General features: G+C 51.8%; 5 protein-coding genes across 5 annotated transcripts; 4 read left to right on the top strand and 1 right to left on the bottom strand.

Moving 5' to 3' along the window:
* Window positions 1–299: 299 nt before the first annotated feature.
* aarA (L-aminoadipate-semialdehyde dehydrogenase) lies at window positions 300–4,794 on the top strand (the record flags this gene model as incomplete). Its single annotated transcript, XM_053100375.1, has 4 exons — window positions 300–671; window positions 726–4,005; window positions 4,111–4,435; window positions 4,494–4,794. The coding sequence occupies 4 exons, from the start codon at window positions 300–302 to the stop codon at window positions 4,792–4,794; spliced, it is 4,278 nt and encodes a 1,425-aa protein (XP_052955954.1).
* A 1,061-nt stretch (window positions 4,795–5,855) lies between these two features.
* KD926_007513 (carbonic anhydrase) lies at window positions 5,856–6,692 on the top strand (the record flags this gene model as incomplete). Its single annotated transcript, XM_053100374.1, has 1 exon — window positions 5,856–6,692. The coding sequence occupies one exon, from the start codon at window positions 5,856–5,858 to the stop codon at window positions 6,690–6,692; it is 837 nt and encodes a 278-aa protein (XP_052955953.1).
* Window positions 6,693–8,475: 1,783 nt separating this feature from the next.
* On the top strand, window positions 8,476–8,856 carry KD926_007512 (NADP-dependent oxidoreductase domain-containing protein; the record flags this gene model as incomplete). Its single annotated transcript, XM_053100373.1, has 1 exon — window positions 8,476–8,856. One exon carries the CDS (start codon window positions 8,476–8,478, stop codon window positions 8,854–8,856), a length of 381 nt encoding a protein of 126 aa, XP_052955952.1.
* Window positions 8,857–9,343: 487 nt separating this feature from the next.
* KD926_007511 (uncharacterized protein) lies at window positions 9,344–11,110 on the bottom strand (the record flags this gene model as incomplete). Its single annotated transcript, XM_053100372.1, has 1 exon — window positions 9,344–11,110. The coding sequence occupies one exon, from the start codon at window positions 11,108–11,110 to the stop codon at window positions 9,344–9,346; it is 1,767 nt and encodes a 588-aa protein (XP_052955951.1).
* A 3,281-nt stretch (window positions 11,111–14,391) lies between these two features.
* Window positions 14,392–26,066, top strand: KD926_007510 (proteasome activator BLM10; the record flags this gene model as incomplete). Its single annotated transcript, XM_053100370.1, has 11 exons — window positions 14,392–14,725; window positions 14,799–15,420; window positions 15,477–15,695; window positions 16,610–17,098; window positions 17,156–22,553; window positions 22,685–22,794; window positions 23,076–23,246; window positions 23,304–23,418; window positions 23,491–23,569; window positions 23,641–25,109; window positions 25,164–26,066. The coding sequence occupies 11 exons, from the start codon at window positions 14,392–14,394 to the stop codon at window positions 26,064–26,066; spliced, it is 9,909 nt and encodes a 3,302-aa protein (XP_052955950.1).
* Window positions 26,067–26,282: the final 216 nt, after the last annotated feature.

The following is a 26,282-nucleotide window of genomic DNA, read 5'->3' as shown; positions in this document are numbered from 1 at the left end:
ACGGAGTGCAACGCTGCCTTTGGCTGGACTCGGACGGGGAAGAAACACACGACGCGAACGGCCGGGCTGCCTTGATGCCTGTATGCCTGCATGCCTGCGGGATCAGGCACGGCGGTGAGGGGCAGCGAGATCGGAACTTTTGTGCCCCTCGTGACTCACATACATTCAATTCATTTGATGGTTTTGCTTCTCCATTATTCAGATCGCATTATCCATTCTCTCCATCCTTTCATTCTTCTCAATTCCATTGGCAGTCCGACGGACCCTAATCCCACCGCGAGGGAATTGTCACTGCAGCCATGGGTGTTGAATCTGTCTCCTTACAGGAGCGTCTAGAACGATGGGCTCAACGCCTACAGAACCTCACCGTCTCGCCTCTCACCCGAGACTATCCCGACACCCAGAACCAAGAGCTCCCCAAGAGGTCAATTGAGGCCTTCGAGTCTCTTAAGATCTCCAAGGACTCCCTATCACAACTACAGAAGGTCTCCGGTTCGGCCTCGGGGTTCACGGTCTTCTTGACTGCTTTCGTGGTCCTCGTCGCTCGTTTGACCGGTGACGAAGATATCGCCATCGGCACGAACTCCAGCGAGGATGGCCGTCCTTTTGTCCTGAGAGTTCCAATTGACTCCTCCGAGACATTCCTCCAGCTTTTTGCTAAAGTGCAGGCTGTATGCTTTCGATTCTCTGGCACCTTTATACGTCCTTAGCTAACGGTCGGCTAGGCATTCAACCAAGGGTCATCCGATGTCGTCCCGTTGGGAAGTCTGCGGTCTTACATCCAAGAGAAGACCAAGTCGGAACGATCGCCCATTTTCTTTCGTTTCGCTGCCTACGATGCCCCCGCCGTGTCGCAAGAATATCCCGCCAACACCTTCGAGACGACTGACCTGGTCGTGAACGTTGCGTCTTTGTCCGGCGATTCCTTGGCCGCGGAGCTGGGAGCATTCTACAATCAGAGACTTTTCTCGAGTGCCAGGATCGCCACAGTTCTGCAGCAACTCGCTCGCATTGTCGAAAATGCCACCAGTGACCCTGAACAGGCAATTGGGCGCATTGATTTCATGACTCCGGACCAACAGGCGCTTCTGCCCGATCCCACAGCCGATCTGAAGTGGTCCAAGTTCCGTGGTGCCATTCATGACATCTTCGCTGAGAATGCGAAGAAGCATCCTGAGAAGCTGTGCGTGGTGGAAACTAAGTCTGAGCGATCGCCTCATCGGGAGTTTTCGTACCAGCAGATCAATGAGGCATCCAACATCCTCGGCCATCACCTGGTCCAGTCGGGTATTGAGCGGGGGGATGTCGTTATGGTGTACGCCTACCGTGGTGTCGATCTCGTGGTGGCCGTCATGGGTATCCTGAAGGCCGGCGCAACTTTCTCTGTGATCGACCCTGCCTATCCCCCCGAGCGGCAGTGTATCTACCTTGACGTTGCCCGTCCTCGGGCGCTCATCAACATTGAAAAGGCCACCAAGGATTCTGGTGAGCTCTCGGACAAGGTTCGTGCGTTCATCAACGAGAACCTGCAGCTGCGGACTGAGGTCCCTGCGCTCGCCCTTCAGGACGACGGTTCGCTGCGGGGTGGCTCGATCGAGGGCCAGGATGTTTTGGCCAACCAAGTTCCCTTGAAGACCCAATCTGTTGGAGTTGTTGTTGGCCCGGATTCGACTCCTACGCTGTCATTCACCTCCGGTTCAGAGGGTAGACCCAAGGGTGTCCGAGGACGTCACTTTTCGTTGGCCTACTACTTCCCCTGGATGTCCGAGACATTCAAGCTCAACCCCAATGATCGATTCACGATGCTTAGTGGTATTGCTCACGACCCCATTCAGAGAGATATCTTCACGCCCCTCTTCCTGGGAGCACAACTGTTGGTCCCGGCGCGGGAGGACATCCAGAACGAGAGGCTTGCGGAGTGGATGCAGGAATACGGAGCTACGGTCACCCACCTGACACCTGCTATGGGCCAAATTCTTGTTGGTGGCGCTTCTGCGCAATTCCCTACTCTTCACCATGCGTTCTTCGTGGGTGATATCTTGATCAAGAGAGATTGTCGATCGCTGCAGGGTCTGGCCCCGAACGTTAACATCGTCAACATGTACGGAACCACCGAGACCCAGCGTGCCGTCAGTTACTACGAAATCCCCAGCTACTCGAGCCACGAGGGCTTCCTGGACACCATGAAGGATGTGATCCCTGCTGGCCGAGGAATGCTCGACGTGCAGATGTTGGTTGTCAACCGCTTCGAGCCCAGTCGTATCTGCGCGATCGGAGAAGTGGGCGAGATCTACGTCCGTGCCGCCGGTCTTGCGGAAGGATACTTGGGATCCGCCGAATTGAATCAGAAGAAATTCATCAACAACTGGTTTGTGGACCCTAAGGTCTGGACTGAGAAGGACCAGGCCGAGGCGCAGAACTCCACCGAACCCTGGAGGCAGTTCTACGTTGGCCCCAGAGATCGTCTCTACCGCAGTGGAGATCTCGGTCGCTACACTCCCACCGGCGAGGTTGAATGCTCGGGACGTGCAGACGACCAGGTCAAGATCCGTGGCTTCCGTATCGAGCTTGGTGAAATCGATACCCACTTGTCTCGTCACCCCCTGATAAGAGAGAACGTCACTCTGGTGCGTCGTGACAAGTTCGAAGAGCCTACTTTGGTCAGCTACATCGTGCCGGACATGAGCAAGTGGGCCGCGTGGTTGCAAGAAAAGGGCCTTCAGGATGACGATTCCGCCGAGGGGATGGTTGGCATGCTCCGTCGCTTCCGACCTCTTCGCGACGACGCTCGTGAGCTTCTCCGCAGCAAGCTTCCAACGTATGCCGTGCCGACGGTCTTCATTCCCTTGAAGCGCATGCCTCTCAACCCCAACGGCAAGATCGACAAGCCGGCGCTGCCCTTCCCGGACACCGCCGAGCTCAGCGCCGCCGCTCCTCGACGCCGCTCCTCGGTGCTGCAGGCGCTCTCCGAGACCGAACAAGAGCTGACACAAATCTGGGCCAAGCGAATCTCCAACGTTACTGCTCGCATGATCGGCCCTGATGACTCGTTCTTCGATCTCGGCGGACACAGTATCCTGGCCCAGCAGATGTTCTTCGATCTCCGCCGTAAATGGCGCGGCATCGACATCAGCATGAACGCGATCTTCCGTAGCCCTACCCTTCGGGCTTTTGCTACCGAGATCGACCGTTTGCTGAGTCTGGACTCGTTGACCACTAGTGACAGCAAGGACGCCGCCGCCGCAGAGGCATCCGAGGCCCTCAAGCAGCCCAACGACGAATACTCCAAGGACGCTCGCGAGCTGGTCAACACTCTGCCCGCCTCCTTCCCCGAGCGCACCGAGGACATCCTGTCGGGCGAACCGACCGTCTTCCTGACCGGTGGAACTGGTTTCTTGGGTGCTCACATCCTCCGCGACTTGCTCACCCGCAAGTCCCCTTCGGCCAAGGTTGTCGCACTGGTTCGAGGCAAGACCGAGCAGCAAGCGCTCGATCGCATTCGTTCCACCTGTCGTGCCTACGGATTCTGGGACGAGGCGTGGACCAGCCGCCTCCAGTGTGTGTGTGGTAACCTGGGAGAACCCCGCTTAGGTCTCTCCGAGGCACTCTGGGACGACCTGACGAAGCGCGTTGATGCTGTGATTCACAACGGCGCTCTGGTCCACTGGGTGTACCCCTACTCCACCCTCAAGCCGGCCAACGTCCTCGGTACCATCGACGCCCTGAAGCTTTGCGCTACTGGTAAGCCCAAGCAGTTTTCGTTCGTCAGCTCCACCAGCGTGCTGGACAGCGATCACTACGTTGAAGAATCCGAGCGGAGTATCGCCGCCGGCGGAGCGGGTATCAGCGAGGATGACGACTTGGCGGGCAGCAGCGTCGGACTGGGAACCGGATACGGCCAGAGCAAGTGGGCGAGCGAGTACCTTGTCCGCGAGGCCGGTCGGAGAGGATTGAAGGGCAGCGTGGTGCGCCCTGGTTACGTTCTGGGTGACTCCCAGACCGGAAGTATGCAACTCCAACCCCCATTTCCAAGACGAAGAAGCAAAATACAGAAGAAAAAAAGTCAATAAATTCAAAAGCAATATATAGCTAACAAATGATCTGCTACAGCCACGAACACGGATGACTTCCTGATCCGAATGATCAAGGGTTGTATCCAGCTTTCTTCCCGCCCGAACATCAACAACACCGTCAACATGGTTCCCGTGGACCACGTGGCGCGCGTGGTCATCGCTGGTGCCTTCCAGCCTGCCTGCAAGCCGATCGGAGTGGCCCAGGTGACCGGTCACCCCCGGCTTCGATTCAACCAGTTCCTCGGTGCCCTGCAGCTGTACGGCTACGACGTGCCCCAGGTTGACTACGTGCCCTGGTCCACGTCGCTCGAGGAATACGTCAACAGCGGTGAACATGACGATCTGGAGTCTCAGCATGCACTGTAAGTTTCTTCATCTTGGCTTCCGATCGATCACAAATGTTAATCCTATGATTTTTAGCATGCCTTTGTTCCACTTCGTGGTATCGGACCTTCCCAGCAACACCAAGGCCCCCGAACTGGACGACAAGTATGCGGCAGCTTCCCTGCGTGCCGATGCCGCCTGGTCGGGTGTCGATGCGTCGGCAGGTGCAGGTGTGACGGAAGAGCTGGTGGGCCTGTACGTCTCCTACCTCGTGGCCGTGGGATTCTTGCCCGCACCGCCCGCTTCGTCGACCGCTCGTCCGTTGCCCGTCGCTCAGCTCAGCGCCGATCAGAAGCAGGCGTTGGCTAATGTCGGCGGTCGCGGAGGCACTTCATGAGATTTTTTGAAATGGTAGCGTTTGTCTGTGCTTTTTTGTTTATTATTTTTTTTTCTGTTCACAGCATGAATTCTGCTTTCTCCTTTCTCCTTTAAAAGTTTCGGATAGATCGGATATAGTGATTAGGAGAGTGGGTGTAAAAATAAAGCAAGGGATAAATGGATGTGTATATAGATCAGCCGCACGAGGCAGGGCACTTCCCGAGGGAAACCCGAGTGAGAGATTTCTCGAACAAGTGAGTGATTATGTCGATTGGTTCAGACGGCAGCGTCTCCTTTTTTTTCGTCTTCGTATTTTGGTCCTTTGGCAGCGGGAACTCCCCCACACAGGATTCCACCGCATTCGACCCAACCGATCAAGGTTCGTCATGACTGGACAAGCAGCGTGGCGGGTCGATAAGTCGATAATTTACCTCGGAAAATACGGCCCAAGTCGATATCAAAACGGCATCCACGATCATGCAACCGGGTAAGCGAACAGCGCAGGGTCGATAACAGTAAATCGAGCAAGTCGGAATAGATTAGTTTAGGGGGGGAAACATCTGGCCACTTGCCGCGTTGCCGACTCTCACCGGGCGCCCTGTGCTTATATAAGGGAAAACCTCACCACAGCACCGCGCCTTCGTTCCCTCTTGGACTTCACTTCTTCCACCCCAAGACACCAGAGTTGTAAAGAATAAAATACTTGGACCATATCCAGACATTCTCCATCCTCATCATGGCTACCACAGGTACGTTGGCGATGCTGTCGGATTTTTTTCTTCTGCTTGGCGGGCTGTAACGGGTGGCGGGTTTTTCCTGCGGCCTCAACAGTCTTTCCCTTCCCCCATCCCCAGCACTTTTTTGTTCTCCGATTCCTTTCATCCTGGTCATCCTCAACTCCTGGACGGGACTTTTCGTGCGCATATTGAGTATTGTCACTTGCCTCAAACTGCCAACGGATCCGATCCAGTGCCCTCCTGTTTTTCCTCTTCCCCCTTTGGCTTTCTTCCCTCTCATCACCCTCGGCAAGGTTTGAGTCATAAAAACTCCCTCTTCCCTTCGCACCCACCCCGCCCGAAAATGATTGTTGCAAGGCTTTTCCCGCGGCCTCAGTCACTTTCCCGGTCCTTCACGCCAGCATGGGAGTTGCAAGGCCGCCGAGGGATCAACCCTTTCCCCTCTTTGCCTATCGCACAGGGTGTGGCCGGCACATCCCGATCCTGTGCCACCTCTGCGCCGTCATCGTCCGACAATTTTGCCCGGTCGCATAATGGTGCTAATGCTCCCTCAGATCGTTTCATCTCGGCTTTGGACCACAACAAGCAATGGGCAGCCAAGACTGCTCAGGAATTCCCCGACCTCTTCCCCACGCTCGCAGTCGGCCAGCATCCTGAAATTCTCTGGATTGGTTGCTCCGATTCCCGATGCCCCGAGACGACCCTGCTCGGCCTGAAGCCTGGTGATGTCTTCGTCCACCGGAACATTGCCAACGTCCTGCACGCTGGCGACCTGTCGTCGTCGGCGGTGATCGAGTATGCGGTCCGTCATCTGCGAGTCAAGCACGTCGTCCTCTGCGGTCACACCGGATGTGGAGGTGTCGCTGCTGCCATGGGTAACAAGCAGCTGGGCATCCTTGACCCTTGGCTCCTTCCCCTGCGTCAGCTTCGTCAACAGAACTTGTCCGCTCTGCAGTCGCTGTCCCCTGACCAGGCCATGCTCAAGTTGGTGGAACTGAATGTTGAGGAGGGTGTGAACCTGTTGAAGCAAAAGAGCGTTGTTCTGGACGCGATTCACGAGCGTGGTCTGCAGGTTCACGGACTGATCTTCGACGTTGCCTCAGGTGTCCTTCGTCAGCTGGAGACCAACGACACGGAGGAAGCCATCAAGGCGCGACTGGTCTCGTTCAAGACAGAGTAAACTTTCACGGTCGGCATCGACTGCGTTCGGTAATCTCATTTATTCTTCTTCTGTGGTTGGAAGGACGGTTGGGTCATCTGTTTATTTTTTTTTTTTCATTTCTCAGCGAATTCGCGAAGGTGTCACGTCGGTTGAAATTTTTTCCCCCTGTCAGCGACAGATCAAGGTATCTGGTCGATTCATCACTGATGTTAGTATATAAATTTTTATTCGCTTTTCTTTTCACGTTTTGCATGAATACAGCGAATATCTCGAATGGAGAACGTGTGAATCATCGATGGATAACGAACAGATCCCCCTCGAGTAAATTGGAAGGGGTCGTCAGGGAGAGGAGACGAAGAAGAAAAAAGGGAAATGAAAAATGACGAAAGAAAAGTGGAAGGCGAGGAGCCAGCCTTATTATGTGCCCCCTTCTAGTCCCGTTTCACTCTGCTTGCGATGGCCAACAGATCCTCTTCACTCCGCGTCCCGGCTGCCTAATCGGGAACCCGAGGGACCTTGAGCGGATCCAGTTCCTTCCCCTTTGGGTATGGTCCCGGCCGAAGCGGTTTTGCGTCGGTGCTGCCTGATCCGTCAGGCTTGCTTTTCTGCCTCGGGCATCCAGAGCCACATCTCTTCTACGCCCTCTAAACTTCGTAGAGTTGTTTGATTCCATCAATCCAGGAGTCTATATCCACCACAAAAGTAAACTTGTCACATGAATGAACGCGACTTCAATCCGCTGGCCCGTCTCATATGTAGAAAGGTAGTGAATGCCATACAATCGTGTGGCGTTCTTTCGCCCTGCCCTCACCACACCCCTCAGTTGCCTGGAGGAAAAGGCATTATTTGTAAGATGACATCATTGTCAATTTGGTCTTGGGGCCATCTTTGTCCTGATTTCTTTCCCTGAAGATAGCTGCCAGTTTTAATGCGGCGATTAAGACAAAAATCATGGCTTTTTTACAAGATACAACATATTTTTAAGTTGAAAAGAACCTCCAACCAAGACTGAGTTGAGTGATGATTGATTATTAGATTCTGCGTATGGGAAACGAAGGGAAAAAATATCCAGCTGCAGGATTCGGCTACACGAATTATGAATAGAGAAGGATCTCATGAATAGCAGGCGCGCGCCATTAACCACTCGGACAAGCTGTCCAATGCTTACTCTATCAAGAGTCTAATGCCATTATAAGGCATCAGAGCAAAACCCCATCTACCCGGTACTGATATACTAGCAACTCTATCTTGCCGGATAGCTAGGTAGAGAGAGAGTAAAACTAGTACTTGTTAAAGATATAATTAGATGTTGCCGCCACCTGACCAGCCGGGTAAGCTTTACCTAAGTTTATATGGCAAGGTTTTTTTTCTCTCTTTTTTTTTTTTTTCTTTTGACGCGTAGGAAGTGACAGACCATCTGTTGCCTGTTCTCACATTCGGTGGATGATCCGCTTAGTCCTGGGGGACCCGATATTATATCTGATAATACGTCTATTTCTATGGTTCAATTGGTTGAGGAATGTGGTAGAGAGTGGACAGGTTTGGGGTGTGGGCGAAGGCGGTATATACACACACCACGCACTACTTGCTAAGGTAGTTTGATGTTTTACATTTTACTCCTCGAGTCACAAGAACGGGAAAAACAAAAGAAAGGAGAAAGAAAAGGACAAGCAAGGCTGACTGAAACATAGATGACCGCCTGGGAGCTCCAATAATAAGTATCCCCGCCCGCAACGAGTGACATGCAAAACTAGTTAGTTACCACAACCTAACCCTGTTCACGCGCAACCAGGAACGCGCGATGATCCCCGTCAAGGCGCCGGAGTGGAGTCTGATCCTGAACCCCTGGTCGCCGATGGCGCGCGGTGTGTTGGCTCGGCCATGGAACTCCCGGTCGGCCGGTCGTGCGGGAATCGACGGACGAGGCGCTGAAGAAGCTCGTGGTCCGAAGCCGCGAGACCGAGGCCGACCAGGTGATCGTCAACCGCTTCGAGAAGATATGGCTCAGGTGGTCTTTGCTTGGTCGGTGAGTCATCTTAACGAGAATCCAATCCTAGGCTTGAGCAGCAAGAAGCGGATTGATGAGGTCGCGATCAGGTTCCAGGTGAAGTTGACGGATGGCCAGATAAGGTATCTGGAGGAGCTGTATATTTCGAAGTTGATGAATGCGCTAGAGCGGTAGACTTAGACAGACTACGGGGTAGTAGTGTATGTACTTTCAGTTTTGATAAGTATACGGAACTTTGGTTGGATTTGGTTATATTTGCTGCTGCTGTTGTCGCACGATGGCTTCCATTGTATACATGGTGGTGCATCAAATGTGATCACCGGAATAAGGAAAAGGAACGCCATTCTTAAGTCTTGGGTAATCGTGTCGCTAAAAAAGAAGGGGAGAGATAGATGGGAGAGATAGATGATGTATATAACGAGAGCTGACAGCCACGCTGTGCATCGATTTTGTTCGGATTCATATGCCACATACACCAGTGTTCGGCATTCCAATCTCAGGGAAATTGTTCAAAGAAAAAAAGTGAATTTCAAAAGCCTTGTGGGGTGTCCACAGGAACTCCTCACCTCTGCAAGAGGGAGTCACGAATCCAACAAGGGTAGATATGTACATCAGCGGAGATTTCGGGAAATTTCAATGGGAGAAGCTCCAGGCTTCTTCGTTAGTGAGCGCCGCTCTTTCTTGTGAGAAAGTCAAATATACTGCTAAACCGATGCCGGCGTTTCCCTTTTGTGGGCGCCGGCTCTGCGCTTCGATTTAGCGGTTTGGCCGCCTTTTCATGAGAGGCGTCGAGTTGCCGCGTGCCATTTTGTAGGTCGGTGTTTCTGCTAGAGGCTGAGAAGTCCCTCTCATTTTGGACGCCCGGTCCCTTGGAATGAGACGGGATCGTGCGATTCTCCGGAGCTTCCCGGAGGGGATTGGTTGGGGTAACTCCATTGGGTGGTGATTCGCGATGATTCGAGAGCAGACTATGCCGGCTGGGCCGAAGAGTGGCGCTGGAGGCGCGTCTGTTGGAGCGTTCAATGAAGGCAGCACCGGTGGAGTTGGAGCGCTTGGATAAGCTGCCGTACGCAAAGGTTCGATCGGAGGGGGTCGTGCTTCGGGAAGGTAGGGCGTGCGAGCCGGACATACGATGCTTGGGGCTACTATACGGGCCGTCCGGGAAGACCTCTTTGTTAGAGGAACTTGGGTTGTTCTCGGCCTTGGTGGTTGTCGGAGAAGTTTGGCGGGATGGGCACAGGCTTTTAGGGCTGAGAGCCAGGGCAGTATCTTTGTAGTTGAAGTTATGCGACCAACCCTCCCTGAATGCCACCCAAATACTGGTGATGATGATCAATGTGCGCAAGTTATCGTCGGTTACAATCACCCTTCGATCCAACGACCGATCTAAAGGAGTGTCCAACTCGGAAGAATCGCTAATGACCGACATGCCAGACGTTGGCGACGCGAAGCCCGAGGTGGGCATCGAATACTCGTCGAAGACTTCGAGGTGGTTCCGGGTCATGGTCGCGATGACCGGGTGCCGACGGGTGGTGGGATCGATGACACTGAATGTGAAGCGCCGTGATTCCTCCTGGAGCGACGAGCCCGGGGGAGCCGAAACGCGCCGGTTTTTCCCTCCGCGAAGCACCCATCGCAGGATCTGCACGCCGCGATCCGTTTCGGCGACAAATTCATATGATCCGTTTGGAAGAGGGGTCGCTTCCCACACCGGTCCATAGTTGAGGCAGATCTCCGCTTTACCCTTCGCCAGCGCATCTTCGCGGAGGAGCTGGCATATCGTTGCGACCACCTCCCGATGCTCCCCGTTCTCGTCGTCCGAGCTCAGATACTTGTCCGCAATGTCTCCGCCCGTTCGTTCGTACAAGTCGCTCATGACAACGATGAGGTCATTCGGGCCCAGCCCTTTCTTGCCTCGGAAGATCGTAGGGAATTTGCGCGCCAGTCGGGGCAGGTATACGGTTGATGGCAACACGTCGAGGACCGGCAAAGGGCGCGGAGTCTGTGACAATCGCTGGAGCTGCAACACCAGCTTGGGTCGAAAGTTCAACCGCCTGTGACGCGCATGGCTGGCCGGATGAGCCAGCTGGTAAGAGGTTTTAGGTCGCGACGATTGTTTCCTAACTGACTGTGCACGGGCGATCTGCGGTCGAACCGGGGCGGGTCCGACAGTCGAATGCTCTCCGTCGCTTGATCCCGGTTCTTCCGCATCTCGGGACATGACACCGCGCGAGCCTTTGCGTGATAGCTCGGCTTGCGCGGCCTTGTGCCAGCCGTTCCGGTTGTTGGTGAGTTTCAAGGAAGGTAATGCAAAGGCAATATTCGAAGGCGAGGAATGGCGCACAGGTCGAGATTCAGATTGGTGAGCAACAACGTCGTTTTCGTGGGCTGCTGCCGCGTCCGCCGTCAATCCCAGGTTAAACAGCATTATTTGACAGGAAGCGGGAGGCTCCAAGGGCCTAACAAGACCAACATCGACAGCGAATGGAACAACACTGCTGAAGTCAATCGGATGGTTCGGATCACTCGTAACGTGGCGTTGGCTCGCAGATCACTTGTTTGCGCAATCTATACCAAAAGAAATACCTGGCCGTCGACGGCGTTGAGGGAGGAGGATATAGAAGGAGGCAGAGCCAAACAGCAAGGAAAAGGGGAGGGTTCGAGCTTGGGAGAATATCAAGGGGGACAGAAGCTTGGAAGCTTGGCGTGACCTGCACGACCGAGGACCAAAGTAGATGAGGGATATATATAAAAGGAAAATAAAAGAAAAAGAGGGAAAGAAAATGGTGGACAAGCAGAGGTATAGGAAAGATGAGCAGAGTAAGTAGTCTAGGCGGGCGTCAATTGGTAGGGGGGCAAAAGGGCCAAGGCTACACAACGGCAATGATAGAATGTACTCCGTAATATGCAACGAAAGGCGGGAGAAGACGTAAGGGAGAGCGAGAAGGCACTCGGCGAGTGATCCGAGCAGAACCAGGAAGGAGACGGAAGGAAAATAAGAAAAAAAGAATGAAATAAAATAAAACAGCACGAAATGGGGGTAAATTGCAGCCTTATGAATAATGGAGTTGAGTTGGGTGGTCTGTCAGATGGTAATGGCGGTCAAGTAATTCGAGTCAAAAGGTTTGGAGAATACGAGAGCGAAACCAAACGAGATTATATTAGAGATTTAGAAATGAGAGGAAAAGAAAAGGTTTAAGTTAGAGGGGTAAAAAAAAGAAAATCAGGATAAAAAGAAAAAGAAGAAAAAAGAGAATCCACTTCCCTACCAAGAATTAGAATTATGATTTGTCTGTCCTCCGTAGGGATAGCAGTATGGGTATGAGCATGCACCAGGCAGGTCAGTAACAATAATCAGATTATGGATCTGTAACTAACTAGAAGTAAGTGTGAGTAATCAGTTCGCGATGATTCCAAAACTACGAAAGGCGATCCATGGATGCATCCAAGTAGTCTAGCGGGCGATCCTCGGAGCTCAGGATATCAACGCGACCGACCGTCCATCCAGGTGGTAACTGGTAAGTAAAACTGATCGGTTCGGATCGTTGTCCTTTCCGCCCCGCGCGGCCTCGGTATTTTTTCCTGTAGTCGACGCCGTTGTCTACTCTGTATAGTTGACAACTGACACCTGACAACTGACTCATTGACCTGAAACTCCATACGAAAAAAAGCCTATCTCCGTCTGCTTCGGAGGTTGGCCTCGCAGTCCGTCCGCCCTCCGAAATCCATCCGAGCCGCTTTGTCGAGAATCCTGAGGGATGTCTTATTTATTGTCTCTCCGTATCTCCATCTGCCAACAGCACGGAATACGAGTCCGTACGGTCGGAGGTGGTCACCTCCGAGTCGCCGGTAAAGGCCGGGCAGATCCAGTGTTCCACGGGCGCCACTCTTGGCTGCCCCCCGTACCTTGCCGGTGTCCAGTATTGCAGTATTCTATGAAATATGAAGGTCGGTACTCCAGGCAGCCAGAAATTGAGAACTGCCTTAAAAGGCCGTGGTTGGTGCCATGATGCCGATCGAGGTCATAAGGTTCTTCGAGTTGTCGTTCCTGTCTTGTCTCCCTTGGTCTCCAATCGCCATCCCTGTGTCGTAGCAAGGGCTTCGTTGCCACCCGCGAGGTGAAGCTCTCTTAGACTTGTTTGACTAATCGGGCCTTGGCCATGGATGTATTATTCAGTATCGCTCTCGTATCCCAGCCTTACGGGCATTCCGTAAAGAACCTGAAAAAAAGTCCATGGATGGAGTGGGGTCCGGCGGAGTTCAGCTGAAAATTTGCCTGACAGCAAGATTTTCGCCCTTCCTTCTCGTGGACCCGGTGTCTGCGCTGGAAGAAAGATTAATATTCAGGAATAATCCGTTGGATACAGGATAGCCACCGGAGGAGGAAGCCTCAAGGGAAAGAAATGAATGCAGCGTGATCAGCGAACTTGGTAGCTTGAGCCAGCCGATATTTTCCTTTCTGCTTTCCTGGCTTTGTTTTATTAGCCCTGCTAGTTACTCTAATCCGTAAGAACAGGGCACAGGATAGCAGCTACTTGTCATGACATGATGACACCGACATGGGCCATAACAAGGCTGGACCCTGAGGGGTTAAAATTGAATGCCCACTCGTGACCACCACGGCTTTTCTCTTGGCTCTTCACTCTTGTCCTTTCATTTTTAATTCTGTTCTGGCCTTGTCCACTTCAAGAATGGCGGTTTTCCGTTTTCATCATGTTTGGGACTCAAGTGGGTACGGGCGACAGAATCGGAGGTTTAAGAATTGAAGATTACTATTTAGGATTTAGTATCCAGTTATTTACGGTGGTTTGGTTCCTATGACGCTCATAGTCATCCTCATGGCGGATGTTGGCTACGTCATCATGTCGGAGCCTACTGTGTAACAAGTAACAACCTAACAAGGCACACAGCAGTGTTTTTTTTTGTGTGTCTAGGGACTATGTAATATATTTTGGATGGCTTCCATCTCTCATAACCCCAGGCATGTTCTAAATTACTCCTCGGGGATGATTCCACCACGGGGCCATCCCTGGAAAGAGTCAACCTCCCGTAGGGCTGGATCAGCCCGCGCTGATCCAAGGGTGACTGGCGGGATGACTAATTATGCAGTTCGGGGTTTATGCAGTTATGCGTTCATACCTGCGGCCCAGGGTCAGACTCCAGACTTCAGAGATGAACGGTCTGGAAAAGGCCTCATGTGGAGCTCCTGCATGTGACCATCGTGACGGTTGGATTGTGCTAACTATCGTGTGTAATAATGTGTACAAATCCCATCCTGTATAGACCGTAACGGCGTAAAGACACTACTCCGTAAGATGACTCCCTGCAAATTTTCTTCATCGCAACATTCCCATGGAACGCTAAGGATTGGCGCATGGGGAAATCGCACTAGCCTATGCACTATGCATGCCCAAATGCTGAATAAGAGGAACTTATGCTGCCGAAACCTCCGACTCGCCAGCCGCGACCTCCTTTCGTTCTTCGGGTCTCAATTGCCTCGGCCCATCCATCGCATGACCTTATTATTATCGTGATTATTTTCTTTTCCGTGTCCCTTTTTCTGTCATCCCATTCCGGTTTTGGAACCACTTTATATGGGGCTTGGTCGACGAATCACCAGCATGGATTAAGGTGGCCTCATTGCCTGATAAGTGATAACCATAGGTAACAATCATACTTTGGGTGAATCGCTCCCTGGAGATGTGTCGCATGGACGATCTAGACACCATGGCTTCGAAATCGGTTTCGGCTCGCCCGGGCCTACTGAATCCTAGTCATCCCGTCAGAAGCTTGTCGGTGGCCTTTTGGCTCTGGAAGACAATCGTTTTCTTGGTCGTTGCTGGGTGCCCCGGGCCAGGCTACGATACGTCCACGAGCCTTCTTTCCCAGCAGGGAGTCGGTCCGTTGAGTCTGTCAGCACCCCTGAAGTTTGTCAGGTGGGATTCGATCTATTTTGTGCATATTGCAGAAAGTGGTTATGTGTTCGAACAAGAGTGGGCATTTAGTTATGGCTTGGGCAAAACTATCGCTTTCCTCAGTTCCGGTGTGTTTATCTGTTCCCCGAGTAACCTGAGTGCTATCATACATGTAGATACTGATGGATGTTATCTTGGTAGTCTTGAATCCTTGGGACAGTGCCTTGAGTGGATCCGCCAGAATTGCAATCGCGGGGATTGCGCTTTCACATCTTGCCCATTATCTTTCGGTGCTAGCCCTGTATAGACTCTCGATTAATGTCTTTGGCCAAGAGACGACCACGCAACGACTCATTTGCTTTCTTTCTGCTGCGTTGCACATAATTGCCCCTGCGGGGGCTTTCCTCTCGGCCCCGTATGGAGAGCCGGTCTTTTCGTTCCTCAATATCACCGGGCTTTATATCTACTCTTCGTCCGTCTTGGATAACAAGGTCGATAGGTCGGGGCCCAGAAACGCAAAGCTGCTATTGGCAGCCTTACTCTTCTCGGCTGCCACAGTAATTCGCAGCAACGGCATTCTCAGTGGTTTCTTGTTTGCCTACGATGCTGTTATTCAGCTTCAAAGACTTTTGTCTCGAGGTGTATCAGTCGACGCTTTTGTTCATCTAGGCGTCGTCGTCATCAGCGGCTGCATCTTAGCCCTGGGCTTTGTCGTTCCTCAATTCTTCGCCTATGCGCAATATTGTATGCCGGAAGATGTCTCAAGGCCTTGGTGTCAGCGGTTGATTCCTAGCATATATGGCTGGGTCCAAGAAAACTACTGGTTTGTACCCTAGTAGGTCCCATTTGCGAGTCGGCAATTGCTTACCTGAGAATTAGGAACGTGGGCTTCCTTCGCTACTGGACGGTTTCAAATATCCCCTTATTTTTACTTGCTCTCCCCATGCTTGCCATTCTCTTTCGATCATCTACGTGGGGATTGAAGGCATTCCTGGCATCCAGCCCTTACGAAGCCTCCGACATTGACCGAGGGACATCATCCATGACGCAGGCTTCTCTACTGATGCGATTCACCGTCCCGCAAGCCCTGCTTTCGGGGTTAGCGGTTACTAACTATCATGTGCAAATCATCAATAGGGTTTCTTCTGGGTACCCTGTGTGGTATTGGTACCTTGCACATCTAGTTCTTGGCGATTCCGGGGTGAAGCATAGTCGAATTTTTACGCTCACTGTGCTAGGAGCAGTCATTTATGGGCTGATACAAGCGGTTCTCTTCGGCTCTTTCCTCCCACCAGCCTAGGATGTAAACATACCGTTGCATTTTTGTTTTCACCCTGTGGGTTGTCATTGTACTTTCTCATTACCCGATGATTAGAGGCCAAACAGATTGGGAGGTACAGAATTCTTTTTTATATGGTATTTCATTGATTTTGGATTGTTATGTGTGAGATTCCAAAAAGAATTTTTCTTTCTATATTATCTTTGTTATTTCCTCGATCGTCAAAGACCCGTTAAAATAGTGAACGGTTGAGCAATAATGGCGAAGGCAACTCCTGCAAACGCGGCATAGCGGTTAGGCTGCGGCGTCATTGCGTGTGGAATTATGTCATCAGTGATCTGACAAAACCCAATGATACCTTCACCCGTCGGACTGCTACGCATGAGCTCCTCCCCGTTTGTCTTCAACCTCAGAGCTCCAAGTCAGAATTCTGGCAGCTCTTATTCCCTTAACAAAAAATTATCTCTGGAAGGCTCTATTTTGCCAGCCCTCCTTTCTCAGCTATCCTTCCTCGCTCAGCCACAGCTCCGATCGTTGCTTTCGGTCGCTTGTTAGCTCAACCCGACTAAGTCGCTCATGCGAACGGGACTGATAGCAGGCTACTCTTTCGCATCGACATCCATAACTAAGTCTTAGCTACGAGCTTCATGTCCAGCGTATTTACTCTCTGTCCCTGGTCCCTTCTTCATTACTGCGTGGGTTTGACGCTGAAGCTGATACCAGTCTGTTCCAGGACTCTCCCACATTCCCACATTCTCCACCGCAGTAATCGTCGGACGGACTGCACGACTATGGATCATTCAGGCCCAAAAGCGATCCTAACGCCCGAAAACTTTCACAATGTGCATGAGATCTCAAGGGCAACCTCCCCAGGGGGCGAGCCCGCAGGGACCAACGGCGATGGTGAACCAATAGCTCGTGTCCGGCCTCGGACATACCCCTACTTCAAATACCTACCGTATTCGCTCGAGAACGATACCGAGAGAGACCGAACTCTACGAGAGATATTGAGCCAGCTGTATATCGCGGTGGAGGCAGGTGACTTCAGCCCAGGTGCTGTGCACTGGACTCGGGAGCTTCGAGGATGGCTGTCACTCAAGTTTGATCCAACGCGCAAGGAACGGATCAATCTTGTGAGACTTTATTACGAGCTTTGCCTTGCTCCAGGAATTGACCCCGGTGTTTCGGAGCGGTTTGCCAGCATGTTTATGCTTCTCACCAAGTGAGTGGATCTGGGATGTTCCTCTACCATCGCGCTGGGATACTTACAAAACCGCAGGCGCAAGCACTACCTTAGACCGGTCAAGGACCTGGTTCTAGATTGGAAACCCTTGTACAGAGAATTGAAGGCCTTCGTTCTACCCACGGAATCGGGTCTCGTGCACTCGACCAATTTGAAACGGAACGTCAAGACCTTAACGAAGCTCTGTGCGTTCGTTCAACTCTATATCGACCCTTGCGAGTTGCCGGCAATGTTGGAGGAATTCCTTCCCCATTATACAACGTCATTCTCAGAAGGTGCATTTGTGGTCGTCGGTCTGATCAACCTGCTACTCCCTACGTCTCCTCCGCCGGAGTTCCGAGAAGACCTACTGCCTCAACACTTCATGCCAACTTATTTCCACCTTTGGTCGTTGGTCAGCCGTTCCAAAACCTTTGACATAACTTTCATGGACTTCCTCTCGCGATTGGCGCGAGATTCGCTTCCCGCTGCTCATATATCATTTTCTGCGTATGGAATCTATACCAAGGAACAGTCGTCCCTCATCTTCACGGCCATTCTGCGGCTATTGGAGATTCCTGTCGGACAGTCAACATCCCCCTACAGTGCTCTTGTGGATATTTCTTCGGGGCTTGGTATCATGCTTGATCGAGACACTCGAAAGCATCCTGTGGCACATCATATCGCTCGCTGGATTGTCATGTCCCTTTCGCCGGCGTGTCTTGACACTGAAGAGTCGATCCTCACCCAACTTGAAGGTTTAATCCAGGCCGTGGAGACGTTTTTCCATCCTTCGAACTCTGGAAGTTGGACCAAGACTCTGTCTCAGCTGGTTTACTACCTTTCTGACTTCTTCATAATGCGCTGGAATCGCGAGCAAAGTGGGGAGATGGAGGTTCCCCCAGAGCGAAGACTCACGGAGCCGCTTAAACGTCGTTTTGTTCTGTGTCTGCGTGAGGTGATTTTCATGGGAATTTACGCTAAGAGTGGCACGGCCATGAGCTTTTCTCTGTCCACGCTGCAGAGCTTGGCATACCTGGAGCCACACCTCATTCTACCAGGTGCTCTGCAGAGAATCTACCCATCTCTTCAGGGTCTCGTCGAGGTCCACCGTACAACATCGTCTCTCCGTGCTCTTCAAGTCCTGTCACGTATCATTTCCAGGACCAAAGGATATCGTTGCCACATGACGACTTTACTGGGACTCGCGCTGCCAGGTGTCGATGCCAACGATCTGGAGAAATCCTTACACGCTCTATCATTCATACAATCGGCATGCTATAACATCCCCATGGCCGACTTGACAAGTGGCAGGGAAGATATCAACTCCAACATGCTCGCTGTGCAATGGATTACGGGCGAGATGGAACGCATGGAAGAAGAAGGCGTCGAGGTTAAATTGAATTATGATAAGGACCTAGATGATGAGACCGAAGAACTGATTCTTCGTTCGTCAACCTGTGGCTTTGCTGACTTCATTGTCTCATTCTTGGGCCGTGTCTTTACGCTCCTGGAGAACCTTCCCGATGCAACCAGGGTCCGAAATGGATCCCCTGAGGAAAATATTGTGAACACGCTTCCTGCAACCTTCATGCCACTCTTGTCGTCTCTCTCCCTTGAGTACTATGACATTGCGCTAACGAAGGTCGTTGACTTCGTATCCAATCATGTGATTCACCAAGCTCGCGATGCGATGGCCTTCATCTGTAACTCGATGTGCAAGGTCAATCCCGAGAAGGCATTGAAACGCTTCATCCCGGTGTTAACACAGGCAATCCGCACCGAGATCGATGACAATGGTGCGGGCTCGACTCGAACGACAGGCACAGATGTGCTTCCCCGCGATCGCGGCTTGGTATGGAATATCAGCATGCTGAGCATGTGTGTCGTCCACGTCGGGGACTCTGTGTTGGCCCACAGGAAAGAGCTTTTCGACATTGCCGTGTATATGCAACAAAAATGTCGGGGTATTCCGACCGTACACATTTCAAACTTCGTTCACCATCTACTCCTAAACCTGACGGGAACCTATACTGCCGATTACTCGCTCTATGAGCCCGATGCAGTTGCTAATGGCGTGCACCCCGGGCTTTGGAGCTATAGAGCCGATCCGCATAGTTTGACCGTAAAATGGCACATTCCCACGCGCGAAGAACTCGAATTTGCCGTTGACCTCTTCCAAAACCAAGCGGAGACTGCCCTTTCGCGGCTGACCGCATTGATTGATGATACGTCCAGTGTGAAACGGGACGGCAGCGGGAAGGACTGGTCGGATGAAGTTATCAGGAATCTAGTTTTACTGCGGCTTATCCTCTCCGGTATCTCCGTACTCTTTGATCCCAAAGCAGCCTCGAAGACCAAGGAAGGCGGAGTGAATGGTTCATCCAACGATATCGACATGGCAGACGCCCAGGCAGTCTCTAATGAGACGGATGCCGAGAGTGAAGATTCGGCTCTTGACAGCTCTGACGAATCTACTGTCCGAGAGTCATTCGCATATCCTACTGGCTATCCACTTAAGGAAAATGACGCCATGTACACCACAATCCACGGCATACGAGAGAGGGCTGGCTGGATTCTTCACGGAGTGCATAGGTTTTTGTCCGACAAGCAGGAGGACGATGTGCCTTGCTTCAGTGCCTTATACTCTGCATACCGGTCATGGTTTGTCGACGTCGGCATTGAGAGGTCCGCTCATGTCCTGGACAGAGTTACACGTCTTCTTGCCGCGGACATCCATCCTTACAAGATGAGCGGCGTCCGTAAGGATTATCCTCGTCCGTTGCTGGTTCGAAGAGCGAATGTGTATCACTTGCAACGACTTAGACACAATGCAGCACCGCGACGTCGTTCTCGGCTGGACGAGATCTTGCTGTTGGATATTGCCGAATCATGTGTGTCTCTCTACACAGAAACCCGTCGCAACGCTCAAAGTGCCGGAGAGTCGGCTCTCAAAGCTGTCTGGGGTTCTCGACTTCTTGTCATCCCACCGCTGCTCCAAGCTCTACAGAAGGGCATCAAGGAGAATGACTACGCGAGAATTAAAGGTGCATTGTTCTCTTTGCTGTTAAGCAGCGTCGCAAGAACTGTTGGGCGTCACTGGAAATATGCTCCCACTTTGATCAGGACCTTCATCGATGCAAGTGCGGTCGACAAGCCCTCCGTGCAGAAGATTTGTTCCAGTGCTGTATTCCAAATCATGGATTACGGCCGCTCTATGGAAAGAATGGCCATCCTAGACCAAGACCGCGTTGAAGCAATCGCTCCAAAGGAGGATGTTCAAGATCAAATCACACAAAAGCGCAAGGCCATTAACAATAAACGGGCCCTCATTGAGAAAAAGAAGGCTGATCTGGCTGAAGAGCTCGTGAATCTGGCAAGGGTGTCTCATTGGAAGGTTGCCAGCCGAGCAGCCACTATAGTGGTCACAATGGGTCTCAGGTTCGATTACATTGCCAGCGAGAACCTCATCGACCTCGTGACCCATGGATCCATCGACGACCATCCGGGCTTGCGTGGAATGTATTCGCAAGCGCTCATTGCTCTTTTCACTATGGTGGATGTGCGCGCAATCTGCAGCCATGATTACAAAAATTACATTCTGGGCAACCAACATTTCCCCTCGAAGATAAACGTAGCTACCAAGCGCTACGAAGAGGGCTGGACCCAGGAATACTTGGCTAGCTTTGCCAATCCAGAGGCAGAGTATTATGTCGATCATGATTTCCCTGGCTGGCTTGTGTGGGGAGACAGGATGCCTGCGTACAAGTCGAATGTCGCGCGCGATATTGAATACGATGAGACTGAGTGGAAAATCCGAACTCACATGGGGCAACTGTTCAACCGAGCATGGTTCACCAAGTTCTTCATGTACTTGAAACAGGAGCCCCGCGACCCGTCTGCTGACAAGTTCCGGATGCCTTGTGCAATGATGCTGCTCTACGCTTTTGAATTGATGCTTCGAGATGGACTCACAGCTGCCACCTTCCAAGATATTCAGGAAGAAGTAGCGGCCGTATTTGAAGACGGCAGTGACAAGCATCAACACAGGGCTACTGCTGAGATCCTAGGAGCCCTTATAAGCTCTGTTGCGGATTCCAGCGTTGAGAAGCGAACCTTAGTGTGGGAGTACGCGTTCCCGATTGTACAGAAGATCTTCACCGATGGGTTGACCCCCGAAAATTCTGGCTATTGGACGACATTCCTTCACATGATTCTTCAATGCCGCGATCCTCGACGGGCTTGGCCGCTCGTCGATTGGCTTGCAAGCTTCAGGCTGGATATGACCACGAATGCTGCTTTCAAGGAAAGCTCTAAGATCAATCTATTACATCAGGCTATCATAGATGCAGGCTGGCATTTCCAACTAGAGAAGCCGATTGTGGAGGACTTCCTTGCCCACCTTGATCATCCATACAAGGGTGTTCGCGAAGCCATGGGCCAGACTATTGCTACGATCTATCGCACAAGATACCACGAGTCCTATGCAGACGTTCAGCGTCTCTTCACAGCTCAGGAATCATCGTCTTCGGTGGGCACGTACCCGTATTATCCTTCCGAGGAATTTACGGCAATGATGAAGGATGTCTTCAACCGGATTGAGAAATGGCGCCACGAAAGAACGCCTGGCCAACATACACCATCGTCGTATACTTCAGGCAGCAAGACAGTCCTTCTGTGGCTTGACTCGACTCTTTCGTCTCATGAATGCACGCAACTTGTACCCTTTTTCCCGAACGTGTTCACCGGTCAACTTCTGCACATGATGGACGTAAAGGAAGATCCAGAACTTCAATCTCTCGCCTACCACGTTTTCCGCCATTTACCAAACATCCCATACCCTGCCGAGGAAAGCTCTGGGTTCATCAAATCACTCATCCACATTGGCCAGACTTCGCCCTCGTGGCATCAGCGTTTGCGAGTGATGATCAATATCCAGATTATCTACTTCCGTCGCCTGTTCTTGCTCTCCGTCGCCGATCGTGACAAATTGTTCGAGTGTGTAGCCAACATGCTGGAAGACCCGCAACACGAAGTGAGAGCCGGGGCATCGGCCACTTTGTCCGGAATGATCCGCTGCTCGCCAGGCTTCCTGCGGGAAGAAATGATCAAACGATTCCAGGATAGGTTCAGCAAGATTTTGATCAATAACCCCCTTCCTAAGAGGCCGAAGAACTTCAGATCGGGCATCTCCTCGCCGGTCTCCTCCGGCCCCGGGACTCCGACCCCTGAACACACTCGACTCATCATCACCCGTCATGGTTCGGTTCTGGGACTTGGCGCGCTCATCCAAGCATTCCCATATAATAGCCCTCCGCCACGGTGGATGCCCGAAGCTTTGGCAACCTTGAGTGTTCGCGCTGCGAATGACCCGGGCATTGTAGGATCGAGTGTCAAATCTATTATCAGTGAATTTAAGAAGACCCGGCAGGATACCTGGCATATCGATGCGAAAGTGAGTTGTCATATTTCAGGTCTCTGAGAGCAAATGAACTAACTGCTTGCAACTAGGCCTTTACGGCGGATCAGCTGGAGGATCTCTCGGGTGTTCTTTGGAAGAGCTACTTTGCTTAATGATAATAATAGAGGGCGATTAGAGCAGAGCTAACATGGGCGTTGTGCTGTTTTGTATGGGCAAAAGATACCCTTGAATCTCTTGCTTTCATGGCACAAACCATTGTGCATGCTTCGCACCTGTGAGTTCTTGACATCTAGATGTCCTGCAGGGCCATGAGAATGTGCAATTTGGGTGGCTTGGATAAATTAATGCGAGGATGTCTGCCACTATTCATGATTTGGGAGGCAATGTTGATATTCATACAGCGTTCTTTCTTAGTGGTAATTATCTGGTTTTGAGTTTTTACCTCGCCCTCAATTCGTAGAACTTGTAAACAGGCATCCTGACAACAAGAGTTGACTATGATGGAATGCAGCCAAATGCGGCAAGGTGGAATCTACACTGACTAAGCTTGCGTAGGTCCGGTCACGTGCTGTCTCAGCAGCCACGCGGCTTCCGGGCAGTCGAAGCCGCATCACGACACCCAGGGGGTTCTCTCTTTCAGCAAACCGCTCTCACGCCAGCTCCTGGCTCCTATATCACTACTCCATTAGACTCGGATTCTGCCGAGCTTCTTATAATTACCTTCTCGTCCCTCTGGTGAAAAGAATCTGCTCGAAGCAGCCTTCCTTTCACCATGGCTCCAAGGGACACCTTCTTCCGCTCGTCGGACATGAGCTTGACCCAGCTCTATATCGCCAATGAAATCGGACGAGAGGTTGTCAGCGCCCTGGGAGAACTTGGTTCGGTTCAGTTTAGAGATGTAAGCTCGCTCCAGACAGGTCCAGGCATTATCCAGATGCCCCGGAGCTAACTTATGTTTCATCGTATCTAGCTCAATCCCGACACCAATGCCTTCCAGCGCACCTTTACTAAAGAGATCCGTCGGCTGGATAATGTGGAAAGACAACTGCGTATGTTTTGAAGCTCTGAGACGTCAATAATCCAATCGAATTTCGACTAAACTTCTCTCCTTTCCCGACAGGTTATTTCCATGCCCAGATGGACAAGGCGGCTATTCCCATGAGATCTTCGGCTGAGTTTTCGGACACGCTGGCCGCTCCCCTAGCTTCCGAGATCGATGAGCTTGCTGAACGCAGCGAGAGCCTTGAACAGCGAATTTCGTCGCTGAACGACAGCTACGAGACACTGAAGAAGCGTGAGGTTGAGCTTACGGAATGGCGCTGGGTTCTGAGAGAGACCGGTGGCTTCTTTGACCGTGCCCACACCCACACGGAGGAAATTCGCCAGTCTTTCGACAACGATGAGGCTCCCCTTCTACGTGACGTTGAGCAGCAACCCAGTCGGGGCGCGAACGGCGATGCGCAAGGTCAGCAGTCGTTTCTTGAGATGAACATCGGCTTCGTTGCAGGTGTGATCCCTCGGGACCGGATTGGCGCTTTCGAACGAATCCTTTGGAGGACCCTGCGCGGTAACTTGTACATGAACCAGTCGGAGATCCCGGAGCCCATCGTCGACCCGACCAACAACGAAGAAACCCACAAGAATTGTTTCGTGATCTTCGCCCACGGAAAGAACATCATTGCCAAGATCAGAAAGATTTCTGAGTCCCTCGGTGCTTCTCTGTACAGTGTGGATGAGAACAGCGAGTTGAGGCGGGATCAGGTCCACGAGGTGAACACACGACTGGGCGATGTGGGCAACGTTTTGCGCAACACGAAGAACACTCTGGATGCGGAACTCTCCCAGATTGCTCGCTCTCTCGCTGCTTGGATGATTATCGTGAGGAAAGAGAAGGCTGTCTATGACACCCTCAATCGGTTTTCTTACGACCAAGCGAGAAAGACTCTCATTGCGGAGGCATGGTGTCCGACCAGCTCGTTGCCGTTGATCAAGTCAACCCTACAGGACGTCAATGATCGAGCTGGTCTGAGCGTGCCTACTATCGTCAACCAGATTCGGACCAACAAGACCCCACCAACATATGTCCGAACGAACAAGTTCACGGAAGCCTTCCAGACCATTGTCAACGCGTACGGTATCCCCAAGTACACCGAGGCCAACCCTGGATTGTACACGGTTGTGACTTTCCCGTTCATGTTCGCGGTCATGTTTGGTGATTTCGGTCACGGTACTCTGATGACTCTCTGTGCCAGCGCCATGATCTTCTGGGAGAGAAAGCTTCTGAAGACCAAATTAGATGAATTGACGTACATGGCTTTCTATGGCCGTTACATCATGCTGATGATGGGTATCTTCTCTATGTACACCGGTATCATCTACAATGATATCTTCTCGAAGGCGTTTACCATCTTCTCCAGTCAGTGGCAGTGGCCAGACAACATCGAGAAGGGTCATAGCTATGAGGCTACCTTGAAGGAAGACTACCGGTTCCCTATTGGTCTTGACTGGAATTGGCACGAAGCCGAAAACTCGTTGCTTTTCACGAACAGCATGAAAATGAAAATGAGTATCATCTTGGGTTGGGCGCATGTAAGTAGATCGTGATATTTCAGTTGGGACACGTGGAAACTAACAGCTGTATAGATGACCTACGCCCTTTGCCTGCAATATAACAACGCTCGGCATTTCAAGTCGAAGGTCGATGTCATTGGCAATTTCATCCCAAGCATGCTCTTCTTCCAGTCCATCTTCGGTTACCTCGTCCTCACCATTGTCTACAAATGGTTTGTGGATTGGGGTGCTGCGGGCCGGTCGCCGCCGGGTCTCCTGAACATGCTGATCTTTATGTTTCTCTCTCCCGGAAGCATCGAGGAAGGACAAGAGCTATACTCGCACCAGGCAACCGTCCAAGTCATCCTGTTACTTATTGCCTTGGTTCAAGTGCCGATCATGCTTTTCTTCAAGCCGTTCTACCTCCGCTGGGAGCACAACAAGGCCCGCGGCCTTGGATACCGAGGCCTCGCTGAACCATCGAGAGTCAGCGCGCTCGACGATGGCGAGGTAGATGGTCGTGCCTCTGGAGCCCGTGACAGCATGGCCAGCGACGGCGAGGGCGTTGCCATGATTGCCCAAGATCTCGGAGACGAGGAACATGAAGAGTTTGACTTCTCGGAGATTATGATCCACCAAGTCATCCACACCATCGAGTTCTGTCTGAACTGTATCTCCCACACGGCCTCCTACCTGCGTCTGTGGGCCCTTTCCCTAGCCCATCAGCAGCTGTCCATCGTCCTGTGGAACATGACCCTCGGCGGCGCCTTCGAGCAGGAGTCCAACGGCATGCGCGTCATCATGATCGTCGTCACCTTCTACATGTGGTTCACCTTGACCATCGCCATTCTCTGTGTCATGGAAGGCACCAGTGCCATGCTTCACTCTCTTCGTCTGCACTGGGTCGAAGCCATGAGTAAGCATTTCATGGGTGACGGTATCCCGTTCGCTCCGTTCAGTTTCAAGACCCTCCTGGAGGAGGATCCCGTCGATTGATCTCGATGGTGAGGCTTCGCTTTCGTTTCTAAATCTTTTCCTTTTACCCATTTTCTTGGATTCCTTCTGTATTGTAACTTATCAGAAACAATCAATTGGATTTTTTAGACCTTGTATTGTTGTTCTTCCTTGGCTTTTTGTCTACTGTAGAATACTTCTCTAATATCTACAATCCGCTAATATGGATTCTATAAATGTCCTCGGAGTAAATAACAC

Source organism: Aspergillus affinis (genome assembly GCF_023601865.1).
Source record: "Aspergillus affinis strain CMG 70 chromosome Unknown NODE_44_length_242547_cov_84_751050, whole genome shotgun sequence".
Classification (NCBI taxonomy): Eukaryota; Fungi; Ascomycota; class Eurotiomycetes; order Eurotiales; family Aspergillaceae; genus Aspergillus; species Aspergillus affinis.
The sequence above is the reverse complement of the archived record's forward strand: the minus strand, read 5'-3'. Positions and strand labels throughout refer to the sequence as shown.